Genomic DNA, 18222 nt, shown 5'->3' with positions numbered 1-18222 from the left:
ATTCTCCTTAAGTTTCCCAGGTCCTCCCCCTTCCCCCCTACCTTCCTTTATAATCCAGACCAATTTCACTCATTATATTGGCTGTCTGGCTCCCTATAGGAAACCATTAAAGGCATCTGAACCAGAAAATGTAACAAAATCCAAGCGATCTACAGGAACACATAATCTAGCAGAAGTAACAAGGATAATCTGTATTAACATCTTGTTTTGTTTAATTATGGAATTTGGGGGTTGGAAGAGCCCTTTGAGATTGTGAAATAGAGAGGAATTTGGCACTCCACGGCAGTCAACAGTGGAAGATTAACAGAGAAACCCAGACCTCGCTCCTTCTCCAGCTCCCCGTCTTCTTCGCTTCCTTAAGGAAATACGGTGTGAAACTGGCTTTGAAATAGGGGAGCATTTGCTTGAATCCTTGAGTCCGTGACCTCTAAAATGTGCGCCCTTGGGAAAACGCTTTAATCTCTGAGGTCTCAGTTTTCACCTCTGTACCGTAGTGCTACCGATGTCCTCGTGTGGTTGATAATGAAATGCGGAAATACGTGAAATACTGCAGACCACACTGCAGATGCTCCAGAAGCACTCGGTTCTTCTGTCCCCTGGCTTCACGCGAAGGGAGCAACAGTGCACTTCACTGACCTTGTACAGAGTACGGTGTGACACAGGGGATGGGCGTTACTGAAGTAATCAGTGAGTGAATGAATGATGGAAAACCTCTTGCACCTCCCCTGGCAAAGAATGAAAGTCCTTTTTCTCCCCTCTCCCCTTATACGTCCTAAAATGGGATATCTGTTGTTTGAGATGTCTGTGACTCGCTCCGTGAGGTCGTGCCGTAAGGTCTGCTTTGGAAAGGGACACAAGGAGAGGGCGTGACTGCCCTCCCCACTCTCAGAGTCTCTCACCTGTTGAGGAACCTCCTTCCCCAGAAACCGTTTTACGTTTTCTTGATTCCTCTTTAAACTAAGAGAGGCCAGATAGTTTTCATACATGAAGAAGTGTCCGTTTGTGCTACCAATGGACAGGTTCAAAAGACAGAGCGCATGTCCTAATGAAGGGGATTGCAGCTTCGATGGTCTCGGCAATGTCTGAACACCCTGTGTGGCCTGGACCAGGGCTTGCCCCATAAAGATGACAGAGCTCAGAACAAAAGAGGGTACGCCTGATACTAGCTTTAAATTCAGCAGGGGATCTAGGCCAGCCTCAAGCGGGGTTCCTGGGTTGCTGCAGTTTCAGTGCTCAGAAACACTCCACGAAGGGACTCCCATGCCCTCCAAAACCTGAAGGTATTTTGAGAGGATTTTTCTTAGTTTGAAATCCAGTTTAGTTAGTGCCTAAATAAAAGCCATAATCCTGGTCTTTGTCTCGTGTGAGTTGCCAGAGTTAAGTGATTTGGGCTTACATATGGAAAGTTCATTCTGTTGTGTAATTAATGGGAAGCAGACTTTGGGAAGCTGATGATCCAGGCCCTTATTTATATGAGAGCATATGTCTGTGTTTTGTTTATGACTCACTCTCTTACTCCACGAATTGTGACTTGGGTTTGTTTATGCTAACTTTTCCTAGAATCCAAGCCACATGGTATACGAGCCAATAATTTATGGTCTCTAAAAGGCAAAGATGATGAATGAGCTTTTTCCTCGTAAATTGTCAAATCTTAAATTGAGGAAGGAGTATTTGCTGCCTTGAGTTTGTCCAAGCTTATATTAGGGGGCCTCTTGGGGGGGGGGGGGGCGGTGAAGGAAAGCAATAACTTAAAAAGAAAAAAAACTACTAGTGCTCACAACTCGAATGTGTAGATACTTGCCAAGAGAGCATGTGAGCACTTCCTCACGATAAACCATTATAATTCTGATCCACATGCTCATCAGTGAAAAGATGCATCTCTCTCTCTCATTTTTGGTGTTATATAATTAATAGGTAATATATACTGTTTTCCAGGGGACCCATGGTTTTAAGCAATCTGTGGGCTTAATGTTCAAGCTGGTTTGTTTAATGAAACTTAATAAGTTCCAAACTTGTTTTTTTCGTAGAAATGCCGCATTTCCTATGGAGAGTGGCAGGGACAGTGGTCTGTATGTCACAGCACTCCCCTGCTTCTGGTTGTAGCTGATGGACTCCAGACAGTGAATGGGGCTCTGAGGAAAGCAGGGAACAGCTGAAATGTGTGAGGATCTGATTTTCCTCCACAGTGATTTGGATTCCCTTCAATTAATCCTTTCATATTTCATACACAGACTTCACAAAGTAGATGTTAAGTCTTGGTGTAGGTCAAGTCACGCAGATCGGTTTCAGGTCAGGTAAGTCGTCTGAGCTCTGTGCTGGTCATGAGGGGTGGGGCTCAGAACCAAGTGCCCGGCACAGAGCCTGGCACAAAGTGGGGTTCAATCGGTATTTGCTCCAAGGATGAGTGGGAGTGGTGAAGACATGGTTCCTGCCCCTAAAGAAAACAGTTTAGGCTAGTCTGATGGTAGTGGGTTACCAGAACTCAACTAAAAGAAAACAGTTTAACTGGAGAGAGCACTGTAGATTAATCTCGTCACCTGGACGTAGGACAAACTGTAAAGTGCTATAAGAGAGATCCAAGCAATATAGAGGGGCCCAGAAAGATTGATGTTGAGATGAGAGCCCTCAGATGGCTCCTAGGAAGACAACTTAATTGGAGTTTTAAAGAACGGGTAGAATGCATCATGATGAAAATATCAGTAAGAAGCTTTAAGTCTGAATCATAAACTGAAGAACAGTGGACACTGGAAAGCAATGGCACCACATCTCGTGTTGTTTTGGTTTGGTTTGGTCTCATTCTTGTCACTAAGGCAGGAGATTTGCCCCTGGGTGGAAGAGAAATGTAAGGCTTTTCCCCAGCCCAACATCAGATGCAGTATCCTCTCTGGCAGAAACAATAGCAGTGGGCACACACCTGTAGGCTCTGCAAAGCCATTGTTTCCGAGGGGCACCCGTCATCTCCTAACGAGACAGACACAACAATCCGTGAAAGTCTAAAGCAATGGGTATAAATTGCTTATTGTGTTTATGAAGAATGCAGGAAGACTTTGTTGTAGAAATTGAAATAGTTTCTTTAAAAAGTTTAGTAAAGAGATTGGGACAACTGTGATAGCGTAAACAATAAAGTATTTAAAAGAAAAGAAGTTTAGTAAAAAGAAAAATAGTAGCATGCATTTGAATCACTTGAATCATGCCCAGAAGGAGTTCAAGGGAGTGTCGTTAACTTTGAGGGTATTTAAACCCAATAGAAACCCCTAAAAATCTGGGCTCCCTTCAAGAAAACAAAATTAAGATTCCGAACTTTCACCACAACAGACTAGAACAATGGACTAAAACAAGTAAAATTAAACCTTACAGCTTTAAAAAGTAGGATGGTATTTAAGCTCAAAAACCAATTCCGCATAACAATGTCCAGTTCAGTGGCAGTTTATATGAAAAAATTTAAAGGAGGTAATTGAGTTTCCATTTAGTATGAGCAAACAGTGTGTTGGTGCCACACACACAAAAAAAATCTGAGTTTTTTGGGTTTTTTTTTTAACATAGTACTTATTAATAGTCATATAGTGCTTTGATCACAGAAATTAACCCAATTTTTCTGTACTAATCACTTCACACTTGGAAAGTCAGTTCAATTCTAGGCACCAAAGTTTAAGATGGGATTTGATAGATGATAAAATCGCCGGGGGGGGGGGCCGGTGATCAAATGAAATATAGTCTAGAATTCATCTCATATAAAACACAGATGAAGAAATCAAGGATTTCTTACCTAGAGCAGAGAAAACTTGGAGGTGTATGACTATTGTTATAAAACTGTATTTATCTAGAAGTAGGAGTCCTGCCAAGATGTTAAGACATTTGTCAGGGCCCTGGCTGGTGTGGCTTAGTGGACCGAGTGCTGGCCTGTGAACCAAAGGGTCACCAGTTCAATTCCCATTCAGGGCACATGCCTGGGTTGCAGGCCAGGTCCCCAATAGGGGGCATGCAAGAGGCAACCACACATTGCTGTTTCTCTCCCTTTCTTTCTTCCTCCCTTCCCCTCCCTAAAATAAATAAAATCTTTAAAAAAAAAAAAAAAGACTTGTCAGGAGCCACAGATCTAAGGAGTGAAAAGTCAAGACAAGAACCTCATTCTTCTAGTATCTTGGTCACTGTTTTCTATCACATTGTAAGCAACTGCCCTGAGTTTTTAAGGAAACAAATACAATTATTAAGACTAGGAAGAAAACAAAACATGGATACCTACCATTGATGTAATTCTTAAAGTTGTATCATGGTCAACAGGATTTATTTAATCTGAGCCTAAATACTAAAAATGTGAAAAATATTATAAGATCCTGTTAATTACATTATTCTTTTTTCTTCCCTTTTTTTCAAAATTTAAAAAAACAGAACAAAACTCACAATCAAGTGTGAACATGCATCTATGATACTTGGAATATGATATAAGGGGTAGTATTTATGGGGAAGGATATAGCTACGCCATGTTTGACAGGGGAAAAAATACATAGAGCCCATTGAGAGGGTGTGACCGCCCTGCCATGTGACCACCTGGCGTGCTGTGAGACTCCACAGATGTAGCGTTCAACTTTTTGGCGTTGATTCCATTTCTCTCCAGCCTTTCACATTGTCTAGTCAGTCTGCCAGGGCTTGAGCCACGTGCAATGTACAGAAGTCCAAGTCGGCTGAAACAGATTAGGGCTAAATGGCCCCAGTATCCCTCCGTTTATGAGTGTTGCCACTCACAATTCACTCCTCTCCACAAGCCTAGGAAAACACTCTGATCCTAGAAAGTACCACCCCCAGAAAAACTCCCAGGCTTAAAAAAAACTCTTCTGAGGACCCACCCTGCACAATTCCTATTAATGAACATGCACAGTACACCTTATAGTCACCTCTATTGCTAGTTCTCTGATCTCTGAGCTCCCGTTTTGCAGGTCTGCCAAAGTCCTGGTTGCCTGTCTTAGAGGTTCCACAAGCAAACTAGCAGTGTTCTCAATCAGTTCAGGTTCTCTCTGGAGACAAGCGACTGCTGCCTTCATCTGTCCAAAGCCACCAGCGGTTTGTCCAAAACCCAGCTCATGTGATGACTGGTACTATTTCCTCACAGTCAGAGAAGTCGGGGATTCCAAAAACCTAAGGACCAGGACCAGGGCTGCTTAACCAAACAAAAGAGGTCAGCATCAAAGCCCATTGCAAAAGTTCTCCGTGGACAGGACACTCTTTCGACTGCCTTGCGGTTGCAGGCAACTCAATTAAAGGTGCTCTAGGGAATATAAAGATTAATGATGTCCAGGCCTCAGTCTCTAGGAGCCTACAACCTGAAACAAGCCAGCAGGAAATATTAATCAAGCATCTACTGTGAAAAAGGAACTGTGTTCTGTGCTATGAGGTGAATGAAGAACACGTACTGCCTGTCTTCAATAAGTTGAATGCTCTTTAGGCCACGTGCTGGTGGGAAGGGAAGACCTGGGACTAGACACTGAGTTAGTGAACTCTTCAGGACCTTAGTAAAAGAAGGGAAGACTTTAAAGCCGTCCAAAATTTATAACATGTGATGATATTGGTAACATGCATTTGAAGCCCCCATGTAAATAAATACGTGTGCAGAGTATATGCACTCGTCCTTTAAAATACAAACTTTTGCATGTTGAGATAAATCTGAAGTAAATAATATTCTTAAAATGACTTTGAGTTTCATTGACTTTTTTTATTTGTAATGAAACAAAAATATTTTTACTGTCATCAACATTTTATACTAATTCTAATAATGTTTTAGTAAGGACCAAGTAATTGGGTTTGAATACTTATTTTTGAAAAACATGGTTTTTTTAACATGTGATAAAGCAATTTGAAGGTCTGATTCTGAAATCAGTTTATTTCAATGCATATGTCATAGGTTAAAAAAATATTTCACATATACATAGATCCAAAAAGAGTGCATCATTTTGCTTAATGCTTTCATCAATTAAGCAAAGGTTTTTTTCTGAAATGTGGCAAATACTCTTGCATATCAAAAGGCATTATTTTTTAGTAAGTTCAGATCCCTGAAATTCTTTTGGAAGTTAACTCTCTCTACAAGATATTTTAATTTGCAGATTTAAAGGATTTTATAGGTTATAATATGTCATTTTTGGCAACGAAATTGCCAAAAAATGGAAACATTTTCAATCAACTTCAAAAATGCTGTCTCCCTAGTGTGTTTCTTTCTAAAAGCAATTACTTTCTTGCCCATTTCACCCTTAAAGGACATTAAGTTTCTGTGTGTTTTTTAACAACTGCCAGGTAACATTACTGATAGCCCATCCATAGTGTGGAAAAGGTGAGAACTCTCAGAACCCTGTCTTTTTATACAAGAGAATTGCCAAATTCATCTTTGAAAATGACAACTCTTATGCAATTTGCTGAGATAACCAGTAAAACTCTGTGTGATATATTTCATGGACATTCCTGATCTCATTACAAAGTATTTTGAATTTTCTTTTCTTTTTGAAGATTTTAATTTTCCAAAATGGACCAGGGAGGCTGACTTGCTGTAGCATTCAGAGTGCAGGCCATGACAGCATCCTGAAAGTAGCTAAGGTACCGGGTGCCTGTCCACCCCTTTTGACTGCGGGTGGCCTCATCTTCAGAACCTCATGCGCGACCTTGACAGGTGACACATTATGTCATGTGCAGCCCAAATAAAGGCCTCTCTGTTGCTCCATATATGACGCATTAGGATGCTTAACTTATTTTTAAGATAAAATATAAATAAACAGAAAAAAAAATAACATGTTTTTCTTGCAGCCCAGTAGATAGTTTGGCTTCCTCCTTGGGAAAAGTGCACCCACCTGGGTGGCTACTGATTTGAAATAGAGTCAGATTTGGAGGCAGGGAGGAGGGGAGCGGTTGGCCAGGACTGCAGGGGCAGGAGAGTGCAGGGCAAGCTGTTGAGTGCCTAACCCAGACAACCTAGGGGAGACAGACATGCTGGGACACTTACTGCTTGGTGGCCTTTGACACTTCAGAATTCGCTCACCTACACATGCACAGGTACACCCCCTCTGCTTCACTTCTCCATCAGCCAAACTGCCCACCTCACTTCCTACCTTCACTTGCCCCAGGATGAAATTCCAAATGGGAGCAAAACCAAGACCAGGGGCCTACAGGCCATTGCAACAGAGAGGAGATGCTCTTTGTCAATAAACCCCTAAGATGAATCTGTCATTTCCTAGTCAAGCAGTTACTGTGCTTCAAGAAAGCTAGTCCCATTTTCAATGAACCCCTAACCTGTTTTAAGATGACTTGAAGAACAGAATGGAAGCCCCTTACTATCGTGACAACCCCCCACACCTGCACGCCCGTGCTGCTTCATTACAGCTTCCGAGCTGGCAAGCAAAACTATGGTACTTGTGCTGATAGCCAGCACAATGCACCCTCCCTTGCAGAGGCCTCACCAGCACAGGCAACTTTCTGTCTTTTTCAGAAGCACTTCTAAGGCCAGGAATGTAGAAGGTTAATTTAAATTCTAAGGAAGAAGGGAGAACATTTGCAAGCCAAGGCAAGTTGCTTCATATATCCCATTAAAAAAAATAAGAAGCAGCAAGGAAAACAAGAGATCATTACTGAGTTAAATATAAATATAAAGTACCTAAAAAAACCCCGCCCAACTCACTTGGGAGAACATTAACTGTTTGAATCCCCTTGAGCTTGTATTTGGCAACTATGTGCTATGTAACATGCCATGTGTGGCTGCGTAAGTGACCTGTGCCAGGGAGAAAACACAGGGCCTTTGCCTTCTAAGACTCTTCTAACCTGGAAAAGCATGCAGTGCAATCCAGACCACACCTCTCTGCCTTGACTGAGGCAGATGGTATTCCAGGCCCTGTCCCCCTGGAAGGCGACTCGACTCCAGGCAGTTCAACAGTCCCCAGTATTACCCCACAGCCCCTTAGGGAAATTCAAACAGTGAGGAAAATTCTAGTGAGTCTAGAGGAAAATCTGCCTCCCTCTCCGACCCATCCTCAGATTCCTTGTAAAACTAGGATGCGACTCGCACTTAAGCAAAGTATAGCCTCCAAACCTTGGGCACTTACTTCTCAGACACCTTCCGTAAAACCAAGCCTGTGAGCCCTTACCTTGCTCACAGTGCCTATGCTACATGGGCAGAGTCAGTGTGTGAAGAACAGTGCTAGCTCCAGTCTTTGATTAGCATGAAAGACATGGCGAAATGAATGAAAGTTGACGATCCGATCTTCTGATGATGGCAAAGAGAAAGAAACTCTAGATCTGGACGGAAACCACCTCAATCAACCTTTTTCCTTGGCACTTTTAAATACACAGAATGGTCCAGGATGATTTGCATTGCAGAGTTGAGAAATGAATTTGCATTTTACCTTGGCTACTCATAATTATTTTTTTTAAACTGACAAAGAACAGGCAAGATATAAGACAATTATAGGAAGGAGGGCAAATATGGAATCAATCTTCCTGCAAGAGCCCAGAAATTACTGTCTAATAATGAAACAATTTGAAGAGAGAAAAATCTGAAAACATTTAGAGGGACAGTGCAATCATAAGGAATAAGGAGACGGATCTGTGAATATCAAACCCTGCCAAGCCCAAAGCCCTCCCCTCAGCTAGGATTGCAAAATTATTAGATGAAATAAATATTATAAAAGCCACCTCCCTTTTGGCAAGGTGACCGATAATGAGTACAGGAAAGAATTACAGCAATCTTTAAGTCTAGGAGAGAACTTTGAGAGTATATAGTCTCCATCCAGTGTAATAGATGAAGAAAGAGATCCAGGGATGCTAAAAGCTTTGTCCTCATCCAACTCACTCCCAGCCACACCTGCATGAGGCCCTTCCTGCTACGCCACACTCCATTCACACACAGGGATGGCGGTCGATCTTGTTTCACCAATACTTCCCCTCACCTCCCCCCTTCCTTATTATATTGAAGCCAATCCAGATTATATAAAATGATTTCATCTATAAATGTCGTAGTGGCACTTCTAAAAGAGAAGTGCTTCAAAAAAGCATGATTCCAGTGCAATTATGACACCTACAAATATTAACAATAATTATATAATATCATGCAATGCTCAGGTAGTATACAAATCTCTATGAATTCATGAAATATCTCTTTTGACAGTTTGTTTACATTGGCATCCAGATATGGTCATTTGATCTCTTAGGTTGCTTTTTATTTATACCTCCACCCCCTCCCCTACCTGTCTGCTCATGCATCTTACATGTGGAAGGCACCAGGTTGTTTGCCTGGAGATCCCTACCATCTGTGTCTTACTGAATGAATTCCACTGTGTTCCCTGAGTTTCACAGTGATTACATGTAGAGCTGAGCTGTCCAACATGGTAGCTACTAGCCACAGGTAGCTATTTAAATTAAAGTTAAAAATTCAGTCTCTTGGTCACACTGGCCACATTTAAAAAGCTCAGTAGCTACATGTGACTAGTGGCTACCATATGGGACAGCACAGGCCTAGAACAGTTCCAGCAGTGCAGAAAACGCTATTGGATGGCAGTGCTCTAGAGGCCGGATAAAGTCCCATGTGGCAGCTTTGGAGGGAGGGAGACTGAAATCCCGCCCACCCAGGGTTTGGCCCATATTTCGGTCTCCTGTGCAATAGTCACTTTAACTTCCACACCTGGACATGGGAAATGAGATAAAAATTCTGGGGTCTCTATGTTTTTTAAACTCTTGTAAATGACAAAGTTACAAATACTTTTGTTTGTTTGTTTGTTTGTTTTGGGGGGCATTATTCAAGCTTTTGTTTAGATTTAACTATGACAATATATTGATTTATAGCTTATTCCTTTTAACAGAAGTGTAATGTCCCATTGTTCAAATGTAGCACAGTAGGTTCATTATCCTTTTAATTAACATTTAGATTGTTTTCAGTCTTCAGAGCTTCAAGGACCATCCTTGTTACAAACGAGTAGAGGAGGCACCCTGGACTTGGACTTGCTGGGGCATTGAGCGTGCCCATCTTCAACTCTAGTAGCTATTGGCCAGTCACTCTACAAAATTACTACACCTATGGACACTCCCGCCAACAGTGTACAAGTGTTCCCACTCCCTTACAACATTAGCAACATTAGGTAGTTTCAGACTTTTAATTTTTACCAATATGGGTTCGTGCAGTAAAAGTATGAATACAAGCATGGGAAAAAGAGAAGAGAGTGGCATTGAGAGAGGATCCCTGACTTAGCTGAATCTGTAAGCATATGTAAAATGTGAATGGTGAGCATGAAGGAGTTAGTTGTGATATTTTGCTGGCACTCAGAATTAATTTTTATTTCATAATCATTCATCATTGCCCCCACATGACCTCCAGCTCATGGACTTTTTTCACTCAAGCTTTATGCGGTCAAATATTGCCAACTAATTGCCCAAAATGATTTGGTTTGTACATGCATGCTGTATTATGTATCACATAGCATTTCTCCCCCCATAGATTATATAAACTAAAAAGAGGGTAAACTGAAAGTGGAATCTGTATTTGGAATAATGCCAGAAGTTTTGTGGAGTATGTCTGATTGGTTTTCCTTTACTCATGAGCTACGTGGACAAGGGAAAATGCTTGTGAGCATTGGCTCTGACATGGAAGCCTGCTAACGCTCCTTGTCCCTACATTCGCCGTGGTTGCTTTAAATATTCACACTGGAACTCCCTTCGAGAAGACTGTGACTACAGGGCAGCAATGATGAGTATAATTCATCGGTCCAGGCACAATTTTTAAATCCTCTCCATGCATGAGACACCATGGTATGCCCCGTAAGGGAGGTAAAGACCAGCAAAAGTTGGTCCCTGCATCTCAGAACTTAAAATCAAGCAACATTTTTTTTTACAATACTAACTACAAAAAAATTGTAGCTACTTTTTGTAGTCAGAAACTCACTCTTACTTTGTTCTATTTTGATCTTTTAACTTGTTTTAAGATTGTTCGGTAGTCATTCATTGCTCAGTAAGTCTTGCGATGACCTTTGGCCGAAAGCAGTAGTGTTTTGACCTGTCCAATGGAACTCGGAACCTCCTGCTCCGCAAAGCTGGTGGTGTAGATAACTTCAAATGAAGCCCCCCTGCAGGTCTGTCCTGGGCGTAGTGAGGGGGAGAAAAGGAGTAGCGCAGGGGAAAGAGTGCGGTGGGAGGGCCCAGGAATAAGTGAGAGTCATATCCACATTTTCAGCATTTTTTCCTCATTTCCCTTAAGGTGTTTATTCCACTTCTTCACTAGTAGTTGAAAAAATTGGGGATTACACAGCAAACCAAGATGCCGAAATGAAACACATTTCCTTGTAGGCCTGCAATGTTTAGCAGGGTCAGCATCCCCACATGTGGGCTTCTTTGGGGGTGAACATGTAGATGTAGGGTAAGCTGTAGCTGCAAAGAACTAAGTGAAGACACACTTAAGTTTGTAAATGGCCAGGAGTGGCCAGTGTGGATATAGGGCCGTGGAGTATGTGTGAGTGCTTGTGTGTGTATACACATGCATGTACACGTGTCTCATGAATAACCCAAGAAACAGAATGACCTAAAGGGGAAAAGTGCTGCTTCATCTTGAAGCCATTCACACGTTACTGTGTCTGAACTTCAAAATGCAGCAGGACTGAAGGCTGTTTAGGGGCGGCAGCGCAGGACTTCCTGAGACTAGAAGTTTGGCTCATAAACCAGAGGAGCATCTGGCCACCAGGACATACAAAGAGCTCTTTGCAGACAATAGGCCGGTAGTGCAACTGTAAATGATTCAGAAGCCCCTGGCTGAGATTTCTCTTAAGGTAGAACTAGTGAAGAAGGCCCTGCTCGAGTGCACACCATTGGGCAACTTGACAAGTCCAGAAATCAGGAGTGGGGAGAGAGGGAGGACAGAATTAGAGAGATGGTGTCATCCCAAACAGCGTGCCCCAGAAAATGTCCCTTCCCTCTGTCGGTGGAGGAAGGTTAGGCATGAAGTAGGTTCAGTTACATGTTCCAGTTTAGGTCAAGACATTTCTTTTCAGTGGTTGACAGTACATGTGAATGATCCATATATTCAAGGACATATCGAGATGGCATGATATGGCAGGCTGCTTGTCACTCTGTTCCTTAAACGTGCTCTGCAAAAAGAGAAAGTGTAATCTAATGCTGCATTGAATCAGATCAAATGTCAAAGGGTCAAATGCAAAGGTAAAGCTATAACAGGAAAATTTGTGTGTGATCTGACATGGACTCCCAAGTAGCTCCCTAGTGGCATGAGCCTCGGTTTCCAGATCTTCAAAATGGGGCCAAGACTACTTTGTGGATTGTTGTGAAGATGGAAATAGGAGAAACGGAAATGCTTTGTAGACATAAGGTATGGGGTCAATGTTTGTTTTTATTATTTTTAATTTTAATAAGTCGAAGGGAAGAATAACTATTCGGTACTAGGACATATCCTCAGCATTAACACTCCCTAATCTTCACAGCCAAACAGAATGCCAGCCGTCACTCACAGTGGGCGTCCTGTGCTCAGTTTCTTCTCTCTCCCCCTCTTGCAGCCAGCTCCTCCCTGAAGAAACGATTCAAGAGGCGCGAGATCGAAGCCATCCAGTGCGAGGTGCGGAAGATGTGCAGCTACACCAAGATCCTGTCCACCAAGAAGAACCTGGACCACGTAAACAAGATCCTGAAAGCCAAGCGGCTGCAGAGACAATCAAAGACAGGCAACAACTTCGTCAAGAAGAGGAGAGGGCGTCCCCGCAAGCAGCCCACCCAGTTCGATGAGGACTCCAGAGACCAAATGCCGGTGCTGGAAAAATGCATCGACCTGCCCAGCAAAAAGGGTCAGAAGCCCAGCCTGAGCCCGCTCGTGCTGGAGCCTGCCGCCACCAGCCAAGACACGATCATGGCCACCATCGAAGCGGTCATCCACATGGCCCGGGAGGCGCCGCCCCTGCCCCCGCCTCCGCCACCACCCCTCCCACCTCCGCCACCCCCACCCCCACCGCCACCCCCACCTCTGCCCAAGACCCCCAGAGGAGGCGGAAAGAGGAAACACAAACCACAGCCTCCCGCTCAGCCCCAGCAGCCGCAGCCCCCGCAGCAGTCCCTTCCCCAGGAAGAGGAGGTCAAGGCCAAGAGGCAGAGGAAATCCCGAGGGAGTGAGAGTGATGTCCTTCCTTAGGGTGGGTCTGGGCATCTGAACCTGGGGCTGGGGGAACTGAGGCATTGAAAGTGCAGTGAGCAGGGATGGGGGCAGAATCCCCAGCTGCAGGGACACCCTTGCCCTTCCCTCCAGAAGCTGGGCGGGCAGAATCGGGCCACATGACGGGGTTGAGCCATCGGTTCTTGGGAAAGCAAAGCAGGGGGGTCGCTTTCACAAGAAGCTTGTCTGTGCTTTGCAGCAGTTCCCAACCGAGCAGCGCCTCAGTATGGCTAGATCCTTGACAGGCGAGCCAGCAGAAGACCCATCAAGGAGGAGAAAGCCGGTGGTGCTCTCTGACAGCCACCGACCTCCTGCATCCAAGGGGCGCCCTTGGTGCATGGCATTTGCTGGCCAGGAAAATGGAAAGGGAAACACCCTCAATTAGGAAACATTCCAAGGGCAGAAAAGCTGCAGATTTCTCGACTGGCTTTGTTGTTACCCACTTCCATTTAATTGGTTTTTATTTCTTTTGGTTTTTCACGCTCGGCTAGGCTTTCGGCACCGACATTGTCTTCAGGTGACCTGAATCTTTCCGTTAACGATGCAGTTTCTCTGATGGACTGGTCATCAGAAGGTGGATTCTAGGGGTAGGCAGCCTTCGACTTGCTTTCATGTTCTTCTCTAGGCCTCCTCGGTCACACAGACACCGATATTTAGCATCGTCTGTCCCTCCTTTCCCGTTGCCCACTATGTACTTCCATATACCTTTTCATTAACTTCCTCGCTGCCTTCTTTTCCTTGGTACACACCTGAATAATGTAAACCTTACCTGTGTTGTAGTGTTCACCCTCGGCATGCCGTCCCAAGGAACTTGGCTTTGAACCCCCATCATTGTGAAACGGATACTCAGTGTTGATAGAGCCTTTTTAATACGTGATTTAGAGCAGCTGAAGATGTGTTGACCCAGGTGTCAACCAGGTTATTTTTATACTTAAAACGTATCATCAGAGGACAGGCAGGATAAGGTGGTTTTAATACCCCACAGCAAATGGAATCACTGGCAAATCACCAAAAACTGAAACCCTAGACCCACCAGAGAGACAAGTGTTTAGCAATGCCTTGGTGTGTGATTTTTTTTTCAAACCAATACTTATCATAGGTCATGGAAAAAAAGGAAACAAAAAGACAACAGAAGAAGTCCATTATCTCTTGATAATTATTTCTTAAAAGCAAATGGGAGTAAGTGTTCTTATCTGAAAAAATACAAAGTGAAAATGCCCAAGGGTATCACCGCTCCAATTTTATCAAGCCACCTTGGACAGAATATCCAAATTGTGGTTGCCTTAATAAACTAAAACATTTTTTGTACATAATGTAATTATAAATCTATCAGTCTGCATGAATGCAAACTGTGTGTGACAAATCGTCTTTTAAATGGTCAATTTCAACTGTACATTTCTCATCCAAGTTGTACTCTAGTCATTGGTTTAGCGTGAACAGATATTCCATCTCTATTATCCATTTCCACAGTCCGAGTAAGACATGTTCAGAAGACTCGGAATGAGTATGAAGTCATTCCATTACCGTAGATGTTTTTTAAAAGTCGGATGTGGAAATTTCAAATGAATATTTTCAATTTCCTCCCTCCCTCCGCCCCTCACCTTCCCCAAGACATCAAACACCTGGCATGGTAGATTATGAAAAGAGAGACACTGAGAGACAGAACTAAATTTTCTATTGGGAATTAGAATATCTGGTTTGCCTCTAAATTAAGTTTCTTTACAGGAAGTTGGGACTGGCTGGAAATTGCATTATCACTTCAGAACATAACATTATTTCCTTAGAGAGAGAAGATGGATTTTTGTTGGGAACATAAAAGAATAAAAGAGGGGGTGTCTATGGGAGTGAATTTTAAAATTCCAAGGTAACATGCTGACAAACATCGCCTCTCTGTCATGGTACCCACCGTGGGCGGAAATTGCCCACAGAGTCATCTGTTCCGCACGGTCACCGTGGACTTCCCATCATCGGCTGCCCACGAGGTCAGTCACATTCAATCCTAGCAATACGTAAGTTTAAAGGACTGCATTCTCCTGTACTTTAAAGCTCGTGTTGTAGACACTCCATTTGTGACCCTGGTTGACCTTTGGCATTTTACACAAGTTGAACAGCAAAACCAAACCAGCCGCTTTCAGTTTGTCATTCCCAAGGTATGTCTGAGCGGTTCCGAAGTCACCGGAGAGGAAGCTTTGAATTAGCCCCACTCACCCCGCCATTGCTATGAAAGAGCCACCATTTTTATTCCAATTAAGCCATGAAGAGGTTTCTCTCCTGTTGGATTCTAAAGAGCATTTCCTTCGTTCTTTCTCCTGTCCTCTTTCTGCTGGAGGTGTACTATTTCCCATGCAGGTCTGCAAGCAGACTAAATCTTCTGGCAGAGGAGAAGGAGCTGACGCTCTAAGCTCCTTCAAGAAGGGCCCGAAGCTTAATTGGCACTAACCTCTAGTAGGTGAGAAATTTCAGGTAACTTTGGAATTTTGAAACTAGTGAAAAGTATTCCAGGAGAGAGACAGCAGAGTTGCAACTTGTACATAAATTCAGTGCTTCAGTGTCATGTGAGTGAAATGCAAATCTTCTATGTGTCTGACCCTCAGAATAGATTGGAAAACTGCAGAGGACCCAACCTAAGACACGCCAAACAGCCGTTTGGAGGTCGGGGCCCCTGCACAGCTGACTCTCCACCACCCAGACTCTCCCTCGGTATCAACCATTACTTTTTTTTCTTTGCTTTCCATCAACATATCTCATCTGTACAGCCATTTTCTGATGTTCTAACTGCCCCCTTTCCATCCGCCTCCCCTTTCCTGTCTTGGCTCAGCCCTGGGCCGGTCTTGATTCACGTCTTGCTGGTTGGTTGGAGAGCCCGGATCTCCTACCCGGGATTGTGGCGGTCTGCAGCCACCCAACACTGCCTTCTGTGGCTGCATCTGGATTTAGAGAAGGGGTCATTTGGGATGCTCGGGACTCCAGAAACAGCTCCACAAAGATACTTCGTGGAGAAATCCCTTAGTTTTCTTTTTTCTTTCTCTTCTAGAAAACTTGCCTTCAGCAAGCAGGAGTAAACCTACTTATAATGTAGAGAGTCTGATTAGGGATAAGCGAAGAGTGAAATCAAGTTATAAAAACCTCCTTGAAGGTGATGATGGGTCTCTGATCCACCTTTCTAGGTGGCTGGGGGGGCCACTTGGTTTTCAACCCCTTATCTCAAATGAAAGGAACAGAGATTTAACTTCCTCTAATGGCGTGGCTCTGGCTACGACCCACAGAAGACAGGTCAAAGGAAAGGAGAGCATGTCAGGGGCTGGTTTGTGACTTGGCAGGGCTGGGGTTCAACAGCCCCTGACAGCCCAGGGTGGGTGACTCAAGGCTGACGGAGGATTAGCCTGTGAACTTGGCTGCCGTCTGGGGTCTGGGGCCATCATCGATGGCCGTCGGAACTTGTGTTCTACACGTTGCTGGGTCTATAAATATGATAAGCAAGTGGTGACAGAATTATAGTATAAGGTGATGTACTACATGCAGATCATAAAGGATTTGGTTTTAGGACTTAAGTAGAAAATTCCACTCTTACAGCTGATTACCCAACGATATTCAAATAATGAGCTTTTGGAGAATATTTTTTTTCCCTACCACTGGGAAGATTTACCTGGGTACTGTCTAAAGTCTACACATATATTTCCAAAGCCTTTAAATGCCAACTGTAGCATGGAGAGAGAGGGGGTGGCAGAAGCCGAAATGCCTCAAAAGCCATTTAAGTGTTACATTGCAGGATTTTCAGTCCTCATTATGTAAAAGTAGATAAATATAGACATTATTCTCCACACTACCCTGTAGTATCACAATGGTCCAAATGCCAGAGCTTACAGATAATGTCATCACAGTGCCTAGAAACTCGAACTGTAATATATCGTAGCATTTTCTTGGTGTTTTTTAAAGTTTCTTTCCACAATGCAAGGCTCCCCCCGCCTCTTGTTTCTTGGAGAGTTTGCCCCACGGATGAGTCTGCCTTCCCTGCCGGGCTCAGTCCCTCGGGGCACAGTCTTAGAAGCACATATCAACCAAGGAAGAAACTTCCTGGATCCCTACCGGCCACTCGCCCAGGTACAGCAAACACTAAACGGGGGAAATGGAGAGGGGCTGCCGCTGGTCAACGCAGGAGGGCAGTTCCCACCTCGGTTGGCGTCTTTCTTTTCCTTCCTTTTTTAAAAAAATCTATTTCTTAAATAATAATAAATGCACATGATGTGTTAAATATGTATATATATATTTCAAAAGAAAAAAATGGGGCACAAGATTGTCTTACAAGTCGTGCTGGCTAATTTTTAGTTTGTATTCATAAGTGGTTTTTAAAAGCCTTTTTTAAAGTGTAATTTGCATGTTCTACTTTGATTGTATGTAAACATATTTTAGAACAAAAAATGTATTTGTATTTTATTGAATATAGAGGCAAGAAAAATTGTACATTGTTTGAAATGTTCTTTTTGTAACAGTTTTTATTCATAAAGCATTTTTGTACATTTAAAATGAACATGGACTTGCTGTTATTGAGGCGTAGATACATCTGGCATGCTTTACTGTCATGCTCCTCCATGGTCTTAGATGTTGGGTTTTAAACATTTTTTCTAAAAGAAAGCTCAGTCATTTTCGCTACCAGATCAGGTTAGCACAGTATAGAGCACTTAACTATTAAAAAAAAAAGTTAATCCTATTCATATGTTATTCATTGTGTGAAATTAAAGACATTCAATTCAGTCTAACATGAGTTGTGAATTCTTTTGTTTTCTTTTCCATCTGGTTCACATCACTAAGGAGTTTAATAGCATTTGAGGGTCTTAGTTCCCACCAACTGAATATGGAATAATCATTGAGAAAATTCTAACTAAATGTTTGCCTTTTCGTATGAGTCTGGGGTATACATTGTGGGCATATTTGAGTCTGATTTTCTGGGTTACTGTTCAGAGTACATCCCACCTTGACATAAAGCCAAGGATGATTCAAAGAACCAGTGAGACTGCTGACGAAAGCATTCAAAATATATTTGTAAGATACTGGAGGCC

At 43.1% G+C, this 18222-nt stretch overlaps 1 protein-coding gene across 4 annotated transcripts in view; it reads left to right on the top strand.

The window, feature by feature from the left end:
• SETBP1 (SET binding protein 1) overlaps positions 1 to 17920 on the top strand; it is a 350054-nt gene extending 332134 nt beyond the window's left edge. For all 4 annotated transcript variants that reach the window (XM_036009099.1, XM_028525004.2, XM_036009101.1 and 1 more), the window contains one exon: positions 12519 to 17920. In XM_036009099.1, the coding sequence (XP_035864992.1) occupies positions 12519 to 13144 (626 nt within the window). In that variant the 3' untranslated portion in view covers positions 13145 to 17920. The remainder of the gene's footprint in view (positions 1 to 12518) is intronic.
• Positions 17921 to 18222: the final 302 nt, after the last annotated feature.

This window comes from Phyllostomus discolor, chromosome 9 (assembly GCF_004126475.2).
Source record: "Phyllostomus discolor isolate MPI-MPIP mPhyDis1 chromosome 9, mPhyDis1.pri.v3, whole genome shotgun sequence".
Lineage (NCBI taxonomy): Eukaryota > Metazoa > Chordata > Mammalia > Chiroptera > Phyllostomidae > Phyllostomus > Phyllostomus discolor.
This window is presented reverse-complemented; position numbering and strand designations above follow the sequence as displayed.